The sequence below is a fragment of the Exophiala bonariae genome (assembly GCF_035927105.1).
Source record: "Exophiala bonariae strain CCFEE 5792 chromosome Unknown scaffold_30, whole genome shotgun sequence".
Lineage (NCBI taxonomy): Eukaryota > Fungi > Ascomycota > Eurotiomycetes > Chaetothyriales > Herpotrichiellaceae > Exophiala > Exophiala bonariae.
In genome coordinates this window covers 413,335-432,502 of record NW_027042505.1, presented here as the reverse complement: position 1 = coordinate 432,502, position 19,168 = coordinate 413,335, and the positions used below count along the sequence as shown (strand labels likewise).

The following is a 19,168-nucleotide window of genomic DNA, read 5'->3' as shown; positions in this document are numbered from 1 at the left end:
TGCGTTGAAACACTGAAATCATCTGAAATGCCGCCTGATGTTAACATTTTCATACCCAGATCCGCATTAGTGTTGTTTATCTCCAAAGTATGGGGTTCTTTAAGCAGAGACTTTGATGTCAGTACCACGCTTGAATTCCTCAGAAGCGTGTGCCATGTCTCCTTGCTTGTGGGCCTTTGATTGTCTGGGAGTAGGAACGGTATCATGCTGATGACGTCGAACAATACCACCAGTGACTGGTAGAGCAGAACCTGTACCCATGAGGAAGGTGTCTACTTGACGAGCGCACTGTCGACCTTCGTTGATGCCCCAAACGATGAGGGATTGTCCACGACGGCAATCACCAGCGGCAAACACACCATCTAGACTGGTGTTGTATTGATTCTTTGGTGTCTTGATGTTCTTGCGTGGATCCAACTCCACCTCTGCATTGAACAGATGCTCGTCTGGTCCGAGGAAACCCATGGAGAGGAGAACGAGGTCAGCAGGGAAGTATTCCTCACTGCCTTCTCTAGGCTTCATGTCCCACCCGCCAGTCGAGTTCTTGGTCCAGTCAACACGAGTTGTGTTGATGCCGACAACACGGCCATCCTTAACCTCGAAGTCTTTGGTCATGACGCAGTATTCACGGGGATCTTTACCGTAGTGTTGCTTGACCTCGGTATGACCATAATCAACACGGTAAATTCTGGGCCACTGAGGCCAGGGGTTATCTCGAGCCCGCTCCGGTGGTGGCTGTGGCAACAGCTCAAAGTTGGTGATGGACTTAGCACCGTGTCTGAGTGAGGTACCAATGCAATCGTTGCCAGTGTCTCCACCACCAATGACAATGACATGCTTGTCTTTGGCAGAGATATACTTGCCGTCTCCGAGCTCAGAGTCCAGGAGGGACTTGGTATTTGCATGCAAAAACTCCATGGCAAAGTGAATACCCTCATTTTCTCGGTTCTTGATCTTCAAATCGCGGGGAACTTGAGCACCGGTAGAAATAACGACAGCATCGTGGCTTGCACGTAGAGAGGCAAGACTGGTTTCTTCATTGGGGCCAACAAGAATGCCGGTCTTGAAGACAACACCCTCAGCAGCCATCAGATCCACTCGGCGTTGGACAATGCGCTTGTCGAGCTTCATGTTGGGGATACCGTACATGAGGAGGCCTCCGGCGCGATCGGACTTCTCATAGACCGTGACGTTGTGTCCGGCACGATTGAGCTGATCAGCAGTGGCGAGACCCGCAGGACCAGATCCAATGACCGCCACCGTCTTACCAGTGCGCTCGGTAGGGGGGGTGGGCACCATCCATCCCATCTCGAACCCTTTGTCGATGATGGCACACTCGATACTCTTGATCCCTACAGGGTCTTCGTTGATGCCCAGAACACAGGCACCTTCGCAAGGAGCTGGACACACCCGACCCGTGAACTCAGGGAAATTGTTGGTCATCAGAAGTCGATTCAGAGCATCCTTCCATTGATTTTGAAACACGAGTTCATTCCATTTGGGAATAATGTTGGAGATTGGGCAGCCAGTGTCAGATTGACAGAAGGGAACGCCGCAGTCCATGCATCGTGCTGACTGATATTTGAGCTCGTCCTCATTGAGACGCGAAGACAATTCGGCCCAATCCTTTGTACGGGTCTTGACGTTGCGATATTTCTCGCTGCGGCGTGTATATTTCATGAAACCACGAGTCTTGTCAAGGACCAAGGCTGCCTTCTGTTTCGCCTTTTGAGCATCGCCATTGACACCCTCCTCAATGTCAAGCATGTCTGCCTTCTTCTGTTGAGCCTCTTTGTCTTGCGCGGCGTCACGTTGCTGTTGGTGAAGGGCTCGAACGGCATTTCCTGGAAGCAGAGGCAGTGGATACTCTGCTTTCTTCGCTTCTTCGGCCTTGGCTGCACGTTCGGCAAGGACACGCTTGTAGTCGGTTGGGAGAACCTTGACAAAGCGAGGAAGGGCACGGTTGAATTCTAATAGGATCCGAGCCGCAAGGTCGGATCCCGTATAATGATGATGATCTTCAATCATACCTCGAAGGAAAGCAATCTCAGTTGGGTCCTCGACACCAGAGACTTCAACCATCTCCATATTGATCTTGGAATGGAAATCTTGGTTCATGTCAAGAACATAGGCGATACCACCAGACATACCAGCCGCAAAGTTGCGACCAGCACTTCCAAGGATAACCACACGGCCACCGGTCATGTACTCACAACCGTGATCACCAACACCTTCAACGACAGCATTGGCGCCAGAGTTTCGAACAGCGAAACGTTCTGCAGCAACACCACGGAAGTAACATGTGCCTTGGGTTGCACCATACAAGCAGACGTTGCCAATCAGAATGTTCTCCTCTGCCTTGAAGACTGCACTTCGTGGAGGGTAGATGATCAAACGACCTCCTGAGAGACCTTTGCCGACATAGTCATTGGCATCACCCTCAAGTTCCAAGGTAACACCTGGTGCTAAGTATGCACCAAATGATTGACCTGCAGATCCTCTGATATTGACATGGATGGTGTCTTGAGGTAAGCCCGCTTCACCATATCGCTTGCTGATTTGGTAAGATAGGGTGGCACCTAGAGTACGATCAGTGTTGACAATATCAGTCTCAATCCGGCAGGGAAGACCCTTCTCGAGTGCGAGCTCAGATTCGGAGATAAGTTTGTTATCGAGACGAGTGTGCAGCTTGTGGTCCTGTTTCCGAACGTTGTAGGTTGCAACACCTGGACGGATGGAGTGCGCGGGTGTAAGGATCAAAGAGAGATCGATGTTCTCGGTCTTCGGTGTGCGAATCTCCTCACGCACCTTCAACAACTCGGCATGACCAACCATTTCATTCACAGTTCTCACACCTAAGCGCGCCATGATTGCTCGAAGCTCATTAGCAATATAATAAAAGAAATTGATGACGTGTTCAGGTGTGCCCTGGAATTTCTGCCGTAGTACAGGATCCTGGGTCGCAATGCCGACTGGGCATGTATTCAAGTGGCACTGGGATTCCGTTAGTCATGATCAATAATAGTAAAGTGTCGGTAGATCTTACCTTTCTCATCATAATACAACCCATGGCAATGAGAGGAGTTGTCGCAAAGCCCCATTCCTCAGCACCAAGCAAACAAGCAATGGCAACATCACGACCAGTACGAAGCTGGCCATCGGTTTGGACAATCACACGTCCTCGCAGATCGTTCAACACAAGGGTCTGATGGGTTTCAGCGAGACCGAGTTCCCATGGCAGACCAGCGTATTTGATGCCGGTCCAACGTGAAGCACCTGTACCACCATCATGGCCAGAGATCAAGATGTGATCAGCCTTGGCTTTGGCCACACCTGCAGCAACAATACCGACACCAACCTCAGAAACAAGCTTGACTGATACTCGCGCACGAGGGTTTGAGCATTTGAGATCATAGATAAGTTGTTTGAGATCCTCGATAGAGTAAATATCGTGATGCGGCGGAGGAGAGATGAGACCGACACCAGGCGTTGAATGTCTGGTGCGTGCGATAGATTCGGATACTTTATGACCAGGAAGTTCACCACCCTCACCAGGCTTAGCACCTTGAGCCATCTTGATCTGAAGCTCATCTGCATCGGCAAGGTAATTGGAAGTGACACCAAAGCGGCCGGAAGCGATCTGCTTGATAGCTGAGCGCATAGAGTCTCCATTCTCCATCTTCAAGCTTCGCTCAGGATCCTCACCACCTTCACCGGTGTTGGACTTTCCGCCAAGACGATTCATTGCAACAGCCAATGTCGAGTGAGATTCCATGGAGATCGAGCCATAAGACATAGCACCTGTCACAAATCTTCGTACAATCTCTGTCCAAGGCTCAACTTGATCGATAGGCACTGGATTTCGCTGCTCAAAGTCGAAATCAAGCATGCCGCGTAGCGTACAGTTCTTGATCTGCTCGTACTCGGACAGAGAATAGGCTTCGTAGGACTTGTCATTCTTCGTTCGGACGGCGTCCTGAATATTGGCAATGCTGACAGGGTCGTTGATATGAGGCTCTCCACCATCACGCCAATGATATTCTCCGGACTCCGCTAATCCAGGGATTTCGCGAATGTGCCGTGAAGGATACCCTTTCTCATGGAAAGCAAAAGCATCTTCTGCAATGAGCTCAAATGTCATACCTCGAACACGGGTAGCAGTACCAGCGAAGCAACGGTCGACGACAGAGTCATCAATACCCAGAGCTTCGAAGATCTGAGCACCCTTGTAGGATTGAAGAGTAGAGATACCCATCTTGCTCATGACTTTCAGAATACCTCCGTCGCATGAAGCCTTGTAATTTGCAATGATTTGCTCATTTGACAACTTCTTTCTAAAAAGGCCCTCACGGTTCATCTTCAAGATGCACTCCATTGCCAGGTAAGGATTGATAGCATCAGCACCATAACCAACGAGAACGCACATATGATGAACCTCTCTCGCTTCTGCAGTTTCAACAACGAGTGCTGCCCGAGATCTCCATTTGTTGCGGACCAGATGATGGTGAACCATACCAGTGGCCAGGAGTGAGGAAACAGGAACTCTATCGGCTGATGTTGCCCGATCAGAGAGAATGATGATCTTGTCACCTGCCTCAATGGCCTCAGTGGCTGCTTCACAGATAGCATCCAGTGCTTGCTTGTATCCCTCAACGCCCGACCACTTATCAAAGGTGATGTCAATGGTCTTGACCGTCCACTCCTTTTGATATTTGGCCATATTCTTCAGAGCATTGAAAGTCTCAATCTCGAGGATTGGGGAAGGAAGCAAGAGTCTGCCAGTTTGTGATTCTTCCATTTCCAGCAGATTGCCTTGAGGCCCAATGTAACACTCTAGGGACATGACAATGGCTTCTCGGATGGGATCAATAGGTGGGTTGGTGACTTGAGCGAAGAGTTGTCTGAAATACTCAAACAGCAATCGAGGCTGCTGTGCGAGGCATGCAAGTGGTGCATCGTTACCCATAGAACCAAGTGCTTCTTTCGAATCCGCTGCCATGGGTCCGAGCAGAAGACTGACCTGTTCAAAGGAATATCCAAAAGCGCGAAATCTGACATCTTCCTGAATAGATTCGTCATTGAGTTTGTATTGCAGATCGAGCTTTTGGCCCAGAGATTCGGTGACAACAGGCATCTTCATGAGATGCTTGTCCAGCCATTGTTGAAAAGGTTGTCTTTTGGCGACAGTCGCTTTCAACTCAGCATCGTCGATGATACGGCCTGCCTCGGTGTCGACGAGAAGCATTTTTCCGGGTTGAAGGCGACCCTTCAGAATGACTCGTTCCGGTTCAATGGCAATGGTGCCGACTTCTGAAGCGCAGACAATTCTATCGTCGTCCGTGACATAGTAACGGCAGGGTCTGAGTCCATTTCGATCGAGGTTGGCACCGCAGTATCGGCCATCAGAGAATGTGAAGAGAGCAGGACCATCCCATGGCTCCATCAAGCAGGCCGAGTACTCGTAGAAAGCGGCTTTAGCAGGATCCATGGCCTGATTGCCTTGCCAGGCCTCAGGAACCATCATCATCACAGCCTCTGGCAGAGAAAGAACACGGTTCATGACCAACAGTTCCATCACATTGTCGAAGGCTGCGGAATCAGAACCTCCGTCTTCGACGATGGGGAAAAGCTTCTCAAGATCGTCTCCAAAGAGGTCGGAGTTCAGAACACCTTCGCGTGCTCTCATCCAGTTCTTGTTCCCCCGTAGGGTATTTATTTCACCGTTATGAGCAAGCCATCGTAGAGGCTGCGATCGATCCCACGAGGGGAAGGTGTTTGTTGAGAATCTGGAGTGAACGAGGGCGAAATGCCCTTCATAGTCCACCGAGACCAAATCATGGTAGTATTGATAGACCTGTACGGGGGCCAATTGTCCCTTGTAGACAATGTTCCGGTTGGACAAGCTACAAACATAAAACCAAGGTTTCCACCGAGAATCATGAGAGACAGTCTTTCGCAGAATATAGAGCTTTCGCTCGAATTCAACATCATCAAATTGTTCTTTATCTGTGGTTGTGGGCTTGTCGGTGCCATACGCAGAGGCAAGAACAACGAACGGCTGCAAAATGATGGGTTCGCGAGAAAGCGCGGCTGGACCGAGTAAGGTCGAATCCCGGGGAACTTCACGCCAGCCTAGGGTACGAAGACCCAGTGATTCTGCAGCTTCCTCAAAGCTAACAGTTGCCAGCTTGAGCATCTCAGTATCTGGTTTGAAAAACAAGTTACCGACTGCATACTGTCCGAGGGGTGGCAATTCGACGCCAACCTCGCGGGCGAAGTTCTTGACGAAGAATTTGTGTGGGATAGAGGTCATCACACCCGCACCATCGCCGTCTCGAGCATCTGAACCGACCGCACCACGATGGGTCATGTTACAGAGGAGATTACGGGCTGAGTAGCATTAGCCATCCAAACGTCTGCCATGCCTGGAGCAAGGAACTCACCATCGCTAATGATTTTGTGGCTCGCCTTGCCCTTGATGTGGCTGGATGATGGTCAGCGAAAAACTTTTTGCCACCGAGAATGTGAAGTCGGGAGGTTTCTTACGCTGCAAAGCCTACACCACAAGCATCCTTCTCGAGGCTAGGGTCATACAGACCTTGCTTCTCGGGCAAAGCCTCACCCCAGCCATAGCCCTTTGCGGGCTTGTAGGGTGTGTACTCTTCTTGTACCTCAGATGTTTCAATCTCTTGATTTTTGGTTTTTTCCGCTTCCAAGCCCATCCTAGAGTCGACTAGCGACAAAGTTACAGTTGACGATCGGTAGAAGGAGGGTAGTTGACAGTAGTCTCTGACAATGGACGACTGTGGTAGAGCAAGAAAAGACCCTTGGCAATACCAAGATCTGTTTGGAGCAGCAAGGAGGCTGCCTTCTCTGTCAAGTTCGAACGAGCTCGTAGGTGTCGTCTATGAGGGCGTAAGAAGGATGGAGGAGACCAAGTGATGGAGTGACAGAGTGCTGGATGAGATGCAAAAAAAAGATGGACGGGTGGGTGGACAAGAGGAAGAAAGAAATTGGGTTCTGGGATGTGGGGTTTAGAGACTAGAGCGTGAGGATGGAGGTCCTCTCTGAGCGATCAAGTTTGTCTGCCTCTACCTCGCTGCTTGCTTCAAAAGAATCATCCACTAGCGTGCTAGGAACTGACCACTTGCGATGAATATTGACTCCCAATTCGGAGCTCTGAGATGCTGGTGTTTGGCTTTACTCATACAGAAACTGGGCAAGTGTAGCGGCGGCGGCGAATTGCTGGACTCCGTAGCGTTTTCTTTGGTACAATCCTTTCTCGCGATGGAGGCACCTCCAGTCTCCAGAGTCCCGTATCCCGTTGGTCACGGTTGGTGGGCTGCCAGTGTCGGTATTCAAGGTGGATGATGGGAAAAAAAGACGTGTTGTCATAGGTGACAGGGATTCATGGTGGGGAGAACATGGGTGCTCCATTCTGTTCGTGACCTGGAATAAGGCTGGTGTTTAAGCAGTCCTTTAGGGTGCCTTTAGCTGGAGTTACAGGCCCAGTGCTGTCCATTAGCCGGCCGAATAATGCAAAAGCAAGCCCGTGTAACGCCTGGGACACCTTAGGCATGCCCTTGACCGTGCCCCAAAACCCAAGGTGGGGGATTGCAGTGGAGGGACCAGACCATACTAGTAGATGGACATCCTTGTCGATTCTTCCATCATGGCGTCGGTTGAATGTCGCCAGTCTCCGGTCTCCATCATGCATCATGCAATGCTCCATTCTAAAGCATAATCTGAGCCATTGTGCATGTGCTGATAAGGACCTGTTGATCCAATCATGCGCGTCCTTTTTACAACCATTACCTTTAGGAATCTCACCAGGCAAGCTCAGCTCTCCGATCCCGGCCTTTCATGCCTCGAAAATCACTATTCTCTGGGAGCTTCCCTTGCTTGTTACCCTTTTGAGCCCTGCCCATGCCTAACTCTCGGGCATAGTGCATGGAAAAACTGTGTGTCATAATGCACTCCACCTGCACGTCGAGATGCTTGGAAATCTCATCGTCTGGGCTACTGCTACTTCAATCTCTTCTCAGAGTGCTCGCGCAAGTGGGAGGTGGGCTACTTCGTCCGTCTCAACTCGCTTAGAGACAAACGAGGGAGGAATCAGCGTGGAACACCATTTCGGCCTTTGAATGGTGATTTGACCGAGGTCGATGTTCCTATCTTGGCTATGAACCACCGTCAGGCTGTTCGCGGACAGGAGCAGCACATTGTGTGGTCAGACTTATGTCACATTGCTATTAGGGAGCCTCGCATTCACCCGGATCCCACACATAGACTGAAAGGCATTTTGAGGATGGCTCCCAACTCCTACCCGGTGTTGCCCGACTGGAATGGCCAACACAAGAAAATTTTTATTGATTGCTTCTTCTGCTTACCGAACCATAAAACAGATGCGGAGGGGAAATTTTGATGCGCTGTACTATATGTCGGGTTTGCTAGATCAGGGTTCCTCCCTCAGACTTCTGGTCCAAACAAAAGACCATTTTTGATTGGATCAAATCATCACGAGCTCAAATACTCCTTACCGTTTATATATTATATCGTATGACCCAACGATGGCCAGGTGTTTTTTATGTTTGAGTGGTACTCTCCCAAGAGAGTACCCAAACAAGTATCCTGCAAATGCAAGACGCACCCCACGCACCTCATGAGGGAGGGCCTTCGCTAGATCTGCACAGGAATACTGTTAATCTGAAGTCCCTAATGCATGGTCCAGACTTCAGAAGAGCTCTAAACTCCTTGCGAAAGACCGAATGATCATGCTGCAGCAAAAACGTTTTTTTCTCCTTCACCCGAAGCGAACCACTGACATGTGCGTGGGAATGCACACGTCAGACTACAGTCGCTAAGAACCAGTCACACCACGGCTATTATGCCGACGTGAGAAGCGCTCGCACTGTCCTGCGAACCATTGCCTCTGGCCGCATTAATAAGATGCAAAGAGATACAAGTACCGAATGACCAGCTTTCTCTTCCGCGGGAACTAAATTCGCTGCCGAAGTCGGAGAAGGTGAGAGATCGCTGTTTACGAATCCTTTGCAGACCCTTGTGCCTGATCCGAACGCCCTGCATGCATGACATCCACCAAAAAGCTCGAGCCGCATTTCAATCCGAGTCTGCTTATTGGTCACTTATTCTTTTTGATTGTTGATGACCCTGACACATTCTCCTCGGCATTGGGGTTTGTCAGGCCAGGGAAAACAATAACGAACCAAACAGAGCAGGTCAGTAACGGGAACAGATGGAAAAATCAACAGAGTCTATCAACAATCATGTAGGAGCGACAGGCATGTATGCACCATGTTGTGCAACACTAGGACTGGTGTCTGCAATCATCATTACTATTAAGTCAGAAATATGGCCTTGCCCTCTTGACTTCTTGTGGGTTGGCTTTCATAATTCCCCCTGCTCCCTCCAGTTTCCATCCATTCCTGGTGCGGAACCCATGCGAACGGCTTGAATTACTATGTGTCGTCAAAACACCATAGCCATGGACGAAGTCACACAAACGGAACTTACGGTGAAGAGTTCAATCACGTACTCAGCACGTTCAGACACAGTAGAATCAATGCCAAAGTTTTGTCAAAAGTGTATTCTCGAGGATCGTCCCCCTCAGCCGGTCCACAGTTTTCTTCTTCCTTGCAGATATCTGACGGATCAGGGTCAACAACTAACATTCAACGGCCATTGACCACAGCCAGGTCAACCCCGCGCCCAGGAAGATCCATCATGATTCATCAAACATAGCCCTATTTTCACCTCTCAAAAAGATGTCACTCCCAATCGCCTTATACTTTGGTCGAATACAAAAGTACGGTGCAGACACAAAACAAGAGACTCGGACATTTCACTGGAACAAGGTGAGGAAAACAAAATTACTGAGTGGAGGAAACATGGGAGGGCGGGCAAAGTCGCTTTGAAATTTGCTCCGCAACCCGAGAACGAAACACTTTGCATTGGCAGCCACTGGCAGTGCAAAGGACGGCTGCGTGCGTTGGATTCTTTTCCCACTCACAGATTCAAGCGGGCATATGCAGTATAGCTCTTCATCACCAGCCGCCTGGCCTGGACTGGAAGCCTTGGACACTGTCCAAGTGACTATCACAGTGAATACAATTGCTCTTTCCAAGGTCAATCTCGTCCGAGCAAGGAAGAGTATTACTATTTGAGGGTCCCAACAAACGGAGTTCCGTGTGATGTTTACCTCGTACCACAAACGCCATGCTTTGATGAAGACTACCTTTTCCCATCCATCCGAGCTTCGATCTTTGGATGCCTGTGTCTCCAGATCAACCACAGTTCAGGTAGGTCCAATAAAACTCTGACGACCCGGTACTCACTCAGTCATGGTCACACCACGCCACATTGGACCTTGAACCTTGAACTTCCTGTTGCATGCAGTGTTCGCGTCAATCTGGGCCGCAAAGATCAAGCTGTTGGCGATCCAGCAAAACCATACTTTAGGTGTTCGCTGCCCTGTGTGGCAATCAAACTCAAAATTTCCCGTTTCGAGCTCGGCACTCCCAGATCAGGTAAGACGAGTAAGTTTTTCATCGCCCAGCAAAAGATTTTCCATGTGTTTTTGTTCCGGTTCCGATTCCGAGACACCCCTTGCCTTTTCTGATCGATCGATTGATCTATGTTTCTGACCCGACAAGAAATTCTCATGTGTTTTTTAAGTTACTCTCCTCCTGGCAGTTAAAGAGTGTGCATGAATACTGCGTTACAAGTCTACTTCTTGTCGGCTTCTGGTTGTAGTGGCAACAATACCATTCACCGACCCTACCCATTCACTCCCACACACTCAAAAGACAGGAGTCTTATGAGCGTGTGTTCGGAATTCCGAGACAGGACGCATGACTGCGACGTGAAAAAAGGAGAACAATTTACATTGCGGTTAAGGTGTTGTTCAAGTCACCTTGGCAATCGCCCGCGATTTCGCTCGGTCTGCCCATTTTCTCGCTGGGCGATGTCAACTTTGCCTGTCTCGCTTAACGCGCAGGCTCACGGACGCCCAAAGCATAGCTACCTTGAATGCGGAGGATAGGACAAATGAAGGATGAGCGACAGTATAGTTACCGGCGAGTACCGCGTAGGCGAGATAGCACAAGTGAGTCGCACTCTGCCCATTCAGCTCGCCAGGATCTGATTCTGCTCTGATGGCGACTTGGCGATCAAAACGCAGAGTCATGGTGGGAGTTGGCAGGGTAAAGCGAGACAGGTTTACGACTGAAATTGCCAGGTTTCTCCAACATGATCAGGGATAGAGAACTCCAGTACGTGGTGAGTCTAATTAGGCCCAAAGCGCGCCAAGGGTTCGGCCTTGGGCAGATACGGATACTATACCTGTGAGGCTGTGACCTAACTCCCTTGGTGGCTATAGAGCACGGATACTCGCCATACCGAAGCATCGAGTCGATTAGTCGTATCGAAATCTAATTTGTCTTTCCAAACTCCCCCTTCGATCCTATACTACCCTGTAGCAGAGTGTCCATTCCCGACTGTCAGCCTTCGCTCAACGAGCTGGAGTCGGCCTTAAAACTACCGATATCATCCAGATACTCAGGATCTGTGCATATCGTCATTCAGTAGTCTCTATACCATAATTCACAATGCGAAGGGAGGCAATCATACCGGTCTTTTTCTCGACTATGAATTTTTGAGTACTTTTGATCAACCCATTGAGCTCACTCACGAGCTCATGCAAATGTAGCCTTACACGGTCATTTCTGCGAGCAGCACCTTTGACGGCCTGGATGGCTACATCGTAACGACTGGTTCCGTTGAGTAGCATCATGTTGAAAGGTGTAGTTGTCGACCCTTCCTCGTTGTAGCTCGCGATGGAGACGCGGTGCATGTTTGGACGTCCAAAGAGCAGGCCTTTCAGTTCGTTCGCATATCCGTGGTAGTTGAAATGAATGGGCACATCCGATGTGAAGAGTGCGTCGAATGCTTCATCAGTCAGGGCGTGAGGGTGGCTGCTGGATGCTCCTAAAATCATCAGATCCGTCACGTTAACCACGCGCACTCGTAACTCTGGGCTCTTTTTGCGCAAAAGCTCCGCTGCGGCAATAACTTCCAGTGTCAATTCTGCACCAATTCCTACAAGTACGACGTCTGGGTTTATGCCTTCCTCTGTTGATGCAAATTTCCAGACTGAGGCTCCTGCCCGACAATGGTTCTCTGCTTCGTCTGGAGAGAGGAAAACAGCAGATGGTTGCTTGCTACCGACCATCAAATTGACATAATTCTTCGACTGCAGGCAATGTGCCATGGTAGACAGAAATGTATTAGCATCAGGTGGGAAGTAAACCCTCGCAGCATCGGGCTTGAGGTTCAAGACGGCTCCTATGAAGCTTGGATTCTGGTGTGAAAACCCGTTGTGCTCCTGGCGCGTCCATGTCGAAGTCTCCAGATAGTTGATGCTTCCGATAGGCTTACGCCAGCTGGCTTCACCTGCCATCTTGCCGAACTTCGCATACTGGACCATCATCGTGTGGATGATACCGAGGAATGCTTCGTAGCTAGGGAACAGCCCCACGCGGCCAGTCAAAGTGTAGCCTTGCAACCACCCTTGACATTGATGCTCTGAGAGCGTCTCGGTCACTCGCCCGCCACGAGCGTTGGAGAATTGATCCCATTGAAAGTTGCGATTCGTCGAGTTCAATACAGCGTCCAATTTGTTAGACTCGAATTCGTCGGGTGAGAAGATTCGGAAGGTCTTGGGATTGTCTTTGACCACCTGTTCGAGCAGTTTTCCCACCGCCTTCATGCAACTCTCTGAAGTGCCCTTCTTCGCAACGAACTTGCGCCAATCGATGGGATTGAGGCCCTCATACGTATCATAGATTTTCTTGTTTTGGCCAAGCCGTCGTTCTGGTTCGGTGGGAATGATGGACTTGATATCATCCACGACATCACCATTCTCCTTGAACAGCTCCTTGGGTCTGTAGGATTCCAGCCATGCTTGGAGCATTTTAAGCTCTTCAGGATCCGTCTTTGCTGCAGCTAATGGTACTTGATGTGCTTTGAATGATCCTTCAACGAACTGCCCGTGAACTTTCTTCGGGCCGGACCAACCTTTTGGCGTGCGCAATATTAAAACAGGCCATCGAGGTTTCATGATGGGTTTCCCACTTCTTGCAGCGGCTTGGATTCTCTTGATTTCAGAAAGCGCCCACTCCATTGAGTTGGAGAGATCGGCATCAATGTCCTCCAGATCATCAACCACCCTGGGCTGATACCCATATCCTGAAAACAATGCTGCCATTTCCTTGTCATCCATGCAACCATAAATTGTTCTTTCACTGATCTTGAAACCATTGACATGGATGATCGGTAGTACTGCTCCACTTTCCGCAGGGTCAATAAATTTGTAGCCGTGCCATGCAGTGGCTGTAGGGCCAGTCTCTGACTCTCCGTCTCCCACAATGCAAGTGACGATAAGGTCAGGGTTGTCCATGACGGCCCCAAAGCTGACACTCAGAGCATAGCCTAATTCGCCTCCTGTCTTGATGTTAGGTTTGTTTACATTTATTTTCAGAGGGACAGCACCAACCTTCATGGATGGCACCTGGGGTCTCTGCATTGATATGGCTTGGAAAGCCTCCAGTGGTGCTAAAGCCAGTGATGAGATTGTGCAAACCCTTGGCATCCTGAGAGCATTGAGGGTAGAACTTTGCAAGTGAGCCTTCGAGCCATAGATTAGCTAGGATTGATGGCGCGCCATGCCCAGGTCCCACAACATAAATCATATCAAGATCATGCTTCTTGATCAGAAGGTTGAGATGAGAGTATACCAGGGTCAGACCAGGGCAAGTTCCCCAGTGACCTAGTAGCCTAGGTTTAATGTCCTCGAATTTGAGGTCACGCTGCAGCAATGCATTATCTTGTAAGAAAATCATGGCGGCAGCGATGTAATTAGCTGCTCGTCGGTACTTGGCGATAACATCGTTGGTCTTATCGGCCAAGGTTGGCTTGTCAAGCCTGACCAGTAAATCGGAAACATATTCTGGGAGGTTTGATGGTGGTGGTTGAGGATTTGGACGATCTATCACTTCGCCCGGCATATTGGATGGCTACCTAGGTATTTAGTATGGTATTCTGTGATCAGCTTGAAACTGCAAATAGATGACAAAGAAGGAAATCAATGCAAGTTGCGAATGTCAGAAGACAGTCAGCGATGTCGTGCAGGGGAAGAGCAATTGAGGGTGTTTGTGTGGCTTGATAGCAAGTCTCCGGGAAGCCGGCAAACAGCATTCCCATACGCATCTTCGATGTCACTAATGTGTTGAGAAAGTGATGTAATCGAGATTGCACAGCGTCACCGAGTAACAACTCAAAAAGTCTCCAGTTCATCGTAATGGTCGTGCAAATAGATGCTCGAAAACTTGACGTCGAATGCCCACGTCATCTGGTCAGTGAGAGTCTTTTGCACATGCCCCAGGCTGTCCCTGTGATATGCAGTGTCACCCTTAACCTGATGGACGTGCATGCCTTTGAAGCTTGCCCGTGCTTGACTAAGACGCGTTAAAAACGTGCAGTGGTCTGACATCACTTCACCCATTCCTGGATTCTCATAAAGAGGCCGCACATCTTCGGAGTCCAAGGTGTTGTGAGCGAGAATCAGAACATTAGCTTTATCATGGCAAATATCATTCTTTCAATCAATGCCGGGTCGTCTTCCTTAAAGACAACGGTGTTCAAAGAAGTACAGGATGGAGAAGAGAAGCAGCTACAGCGGCTAGCTTCCGCCCAAATCGTAAGCGAAGCCGAGGAACCTGGCATAGTACCACCCCAATCAATACCAGAGCAGCCATCTCTAACTCCTCCTTCCATCAAATAGTCGGCCATCAACCAGCCACCAGCACAGTTCAAATACGTTCGCGGTGACCACAAGAAGTCATCTGAGGCAGGCTCTATTCATGACCACAAAGAGGCATTCGAATATGTCCTCAATGCCTTCCTCTCGGACCCAGACATCCCAGAGGTGGCCAGTAAGGACGATTTTCATTATGCATGCCACCGAACTGTACAAGGAGGTGATTTCGAGGACGATCAATTGATCGACAAGAGCACATTTGAAAAGATCGAAAAGTTGTCGGATCTAGCGCCCTTGTGATGCAACCCATGCCATTAAGACGTAGCCCAGACTGACTTCATCGCAGGCACAATGCTTCCGCCGTTAGTCTAATGACTGCATGTCATGAAGATCTTCCTAAAGTCGTCAATGTCGCATGCTTCGACTCTGGCTTCCATCATACCATGCCCGACTATGTCAAGACCTATGCTATTGACCAGAAAATTGCGAAAGAGAAAGGCCTGCGCAAGTACGGGTTCCACGGTCTTAGTTATAAGTACATCACTCGAAGGGTGGCTGAAGACCTTGGCAAACCACAGTCTGAGATCAATCTCATTGCGCTCCACCTTGGAAGCGGAGCATCAGCTTGTGCAATCAAGAATGGGCAATCCATAGACACCACGATGGGATTGACCCCGGTCTCCGGCTTGCCCGGTGGCAGTCGGTCGGGCGACATTGACCCCAGTCTAGTCTTTCATTACACCTCGGACGCCAGTGCTTTGAGTCCTAGCAGCACAAAAGATTTGCATATATCGACGGCCGAAGATATTTTGAACCGCCGAAGTGGGTGGCTCGCTTTGACCGGCACAAGCGACTTCTCAAAAATTGCGGACCCGAAAGCGCCGGACACCCACCAACTTGCATTCAACATCTTTGTCGATCGAGTAATTGGTTACATCGGTAACTACTACGTCAAGCTCGAAGGCCGAGTAGATGCTCTGGTGTTTGCTGGAGGTATAGGCGAAAGAAGCGCCTATTTACGAAAGGTCGTAACCCAAAAAGTGGCGTGTCTGGGTTTTACTCTGGATGACGAAAAGAACGAAGGTGCCGCCGATGGAAACGATGTTGTGGATATTGGTTCAGACGGCAAAACGCCGCGGACTCTTGTGTGCGAGACAGATGAGGATGTAAGTATTTCAAATCTACAACCAGAAACAATGACTAACCGACTTCCTTAGTTTGAAATGGTTAGTATCGACTTTTCGACATGCGGCCGGATAAGCTTTGTTAATACTGACATGAATGAAACAGGCGTATAATTGCATGCTTCATCCGAAATGATGAATCCGGCGACTGTATCCGAAGCAGAGCTTGCTTCTTGCATTACTCTGATTTGACAGGAACTAACGACAATGCCTTTTCGTGCGCAGACGGATGTATATCGGGAGCTTTGGAATATCATGTCGCATCGAGACTCGCAACATCTACATTGGAAGCCAAGTTGTTATTTCAAACAATATGGATAGATTTCATACGACGTACATGGCTTGGTTCCTCCCTCCCCATGCCAGGAATCCTACGGCCGCGACGAGGCGCTAACGACTTTGTAGATCCAAACCCCAATCCTTCCGTGGGCCTGATTAACCCGCAAGCAGGGCAAGTTTTGGCGAATGGCCACTTTATTCCGCAGTATGGCCGTTCCATTACGTCCGCATCTCCATCCCGTGATAGGAAAGCTCATGGACCAGCCTCGTCGCCGGCCAACATCCGTATTTAACCTTCTTCCAAATCTTTGACAGGGACGCCTACGGTTCTTCTTTCGATTGTGGTGGCCCTGATGTCGGTGTCCGGACTCCGGGGTACCAGTACTGATTACTCGTACGCTATTTGTCACGGGAGCTGCCTTGCTTACTGAACCCTGTTAGTAGAGTTGACTAAGCGACGCAGCTATCACAGCTCTAACATCGACAATGCATCAGTTGACCAATGGGACCGCTTCAACTTCGCTTGCCCATCGAAGCCTCTTGACTTCCCGAAGCTTTCTGAATATTCCTAATATGGTACAGGGCCGCATCTGGCAGTTGCTGCGACGAACCTCAACTAAGGAACATCACCGTGAACATGCAACTTCAAGCATTTCCTGAGTTAAACACCAGCCTTTGACGTATCGCCTGATTATGTGTTGGCGGTCTAAGTTACTGACAGACGCTTCATCCTGCCGCTAGCCGTACAGTGCTGGAGTGACAGTCGATGTCCAACCATATAAGATGCGGGTGGTTCCCTGGTGTAAGTACAAGACATCCCAAGCTCTGCCCCTTCATCAACCAAACTTGGTCCATCATGCAACTACTCTCGTCGCTTCTGTTGTCCTTTCTGCTGGTCGGTGCAGAGGCTGCTGTGCCCAAGAATAAATACAACTGTACCAGCTTTATAGTCCGCGTACCCATCGACAATGTGACGCTCATTGATCTTCCGTTTCCTCCCTTCGCGGACCAATATGCTGCGACCGCTTTCGCCAATCAGGTCACAATTCGTACTCCATCGGTCCCTAAAGTGAACCTTTCTTCCTTGACCACGACTTTCAACATATCCGCGGAATATTGCACCCCAGCAGTCCTAGGTCCGAATTCTTCGACTCTTCATGTTCTCACGCACGGCCTAGGCTTCAACCGGTCCTATTGGGACTTCTACCTGCCAAATGCAACGAATGATGCAGAATACTCATATGTCAATAGAATCACAGGAGCAGGATACTCCACGCTCTCATGGAATCGCTTGGGTATCGAACCGTCCACTATTGCAGATCCGTACAAGCATATTCAAACTCCGGTTGAATTGGCCACTCTGATATCCCTGACCGTGCTCGCTCGGGCTGGGAATATTTCGCAGGTGCCGGTTCCAAAGAAGGTCGTACATGTTGGCCACTCTTGGGGCAGTGTCCTGAGTCTAGGTCTTGCCGCTCTCGCTCCGCAAGTGACCGATGGTATCGTTTTGACCGGCTTCTCGGGTGTCAGCGACTATCAGAACCTGTTCATTGCCGGAACTAGCTTTCACCTCGCCTCTGAGAATGCTCCAGCACGATTCCCAGCGAAACAGTACAGCACAGGTTTCCTCACATGGGCAGATAAATCCGCCAATCAGTACGCATTCTTCAATTATCCACACTTTGATCCGGCTGTTCTCGCCCAAGCAGAAGCCACCAAGTATCCTTTCACTTTCGGCGAGTTCTTCTCGGCCACAGCTATCCCGTCCAAGGCACCTAACTACAAGGGACCTGTGCTGTTCTTGGCTGGAGAGGCAGATCTGATCTTCTGCGGCTCCAACTGTACAGGACTGTATGGCGCGGACAGTGCTACTGTCAAGGCTTTCAATGGTAGCAGCAGCGTTGAAACTTACATTCAACCCAACGTCGGACACGGCATTAACTTGCACAAGAACGCCACCGGCGCCTACGATGTCGTTCTTGACTGGGCTTCGCGACATGGACTCTGAAGCGTGATCGGAATTGGAGACTCCAGTTTCGGAAGGCAACAATAAAACGGAAAAGCACTGCTTGATCATGTTTTGCCAGCGAAGAAATCGATATATAGAGAGACAATACAAGCTCATCTTGCTCGACAGTGCGTTTCCATGGACCTGGCCCCCAATAAGTAATAATGCATCAACCCTCTGGCAATAGGTTAATTGTTATATCTCTAGTGATAAAGGTCTTAGAATTCAATCACAAACCATCATGCATGTACACAACCACATAAAGTCGTAAGATACCAACTTCACACCAAGTAATAGCAAAGAGCTGAATCAGTTGCTCATAAATGTAATGTTCAGGTCAATCGGCGGAAAGCCGATGTCCGGATCACGTGTGTGCTGAAACATGCGCTACGTTTCCGCTGCTTCAAACTGTACAACTTCTGTTCGCCAATGCAGTTTCCTTCAACCTCAAGAAACAGGTCTGTCCAGATTTCTCGTTAGCCGCTCGATCGTATGGCACTCGCTCAGAGTTATCCCTTCTCATGCAGGAGTTGGGCATGGAATGGTCAGATCGAGGGGGTGGCTGCATACGCGCCTTCCACGCTGGTCAAGGCGCGTAATATTCGCCTCCCGATTCGTGGCGAATACCCATCCAAGACCGTCTACAGGGTTGTTTCGCTGTTTCTAGTAAGTTCGTATAGGGAATTGACTGTGATATACACTTCACCATGCACTCTATTATGCACCATTTACGTCGTGCAAAAGCAAGTAGTGCAGACTCAACATCTTCGCCAGAGTACTAGTCAATCATAACAACTGCGGTATTTGACCGCGGACGACACGTCGACTTGAACCAGCTTCGAATTTCTCTTGTTGAATCTG

The 19,168-nt window shown here is 49.5% G+C and overlaps 4 protein-coding genes across 4 annotated transcripts; 2 read left to right on the top strand and 2 right to left on the bottom strand.

Moving 5' to 3' along the window:
* Positions 1–99: 99 nt before the first annotated feature.
* On the bottom strand, positions 100–6,722 carry GLT1 (glutamate synthase [NADH]; the record flags this gene model as incomplete). The annotated part of the gene is made up of 4 exons (XM_064851867.1): positions 100–2,994; positions 3,047–6,390; positions 6,444–6,484; positions 6,547–6,722. The coding sequence occupies 4 exons, from the start codon at positions 6,720–6,722 to the stop codon at positions 100–102; spliced, it is 6,456 nt and encodes a 2,151-aa protein (XP_064702108.1).
* Positions 6,723–11,596: 4,874 nt separating this feature from the next.
* Positions 11,597–14,084, bottom strand: LTR84_008319 (uncharacterized protein; the record flags this gene model as incomplete). The annotated part of the gene is made up of 2 exons (XM_064851866.1): positions 11,597–13,521; positions 13,574–14,084. 2 exons carry the CDS (start codon positions 14,082–14,084, stop codon positions 11,597–11,599), a joined length of 2,436 nt encoding a protein of 811 aa, XP_064702107.1.
* A 575-nt stretch (positions 14,085–14,659) lies between these two features.
* On the top strand, positions 14,660–16,156 carry LTR84_008318 (uncharacterized protein; the record flags this gene model as incomplete). Its single annotated transcript, XM_064851865.1, has 5 exons — positions 14,660–14,776; positions 14,861–15,132; positions 15,183–16,002; positions 16,054–16,062; positions 16,127–16,156. 5 exons carry the CDS (start codon positions 14,660–14,662, stop codon positions 16,154–16,156), a joined length of 1,248 nt encoding a protein of 415 aa, XP_064702106.1.
* Positions 16,157–17,155: 999 nt separating this feature from the next.
* LTR84_008317 (uncharacterized protein) lies at positions 17,156–18,307 on the top strand (the record flags this gene model as incomplete). The annotated part of the gene is made up of 1 exon (XM_064851864.1): positions 17,156–18,307. The coding sequence occupies one exon, from the start codon at positions 17,156–17,158 to the stop codon at positions 18,305–18,307; it is 1,152 nt and encodes a 383-aa protein (XP_064702105.1).
* Between the last annotated feature and the right edge of the window lie 861 nt (positions 18,308–19,168).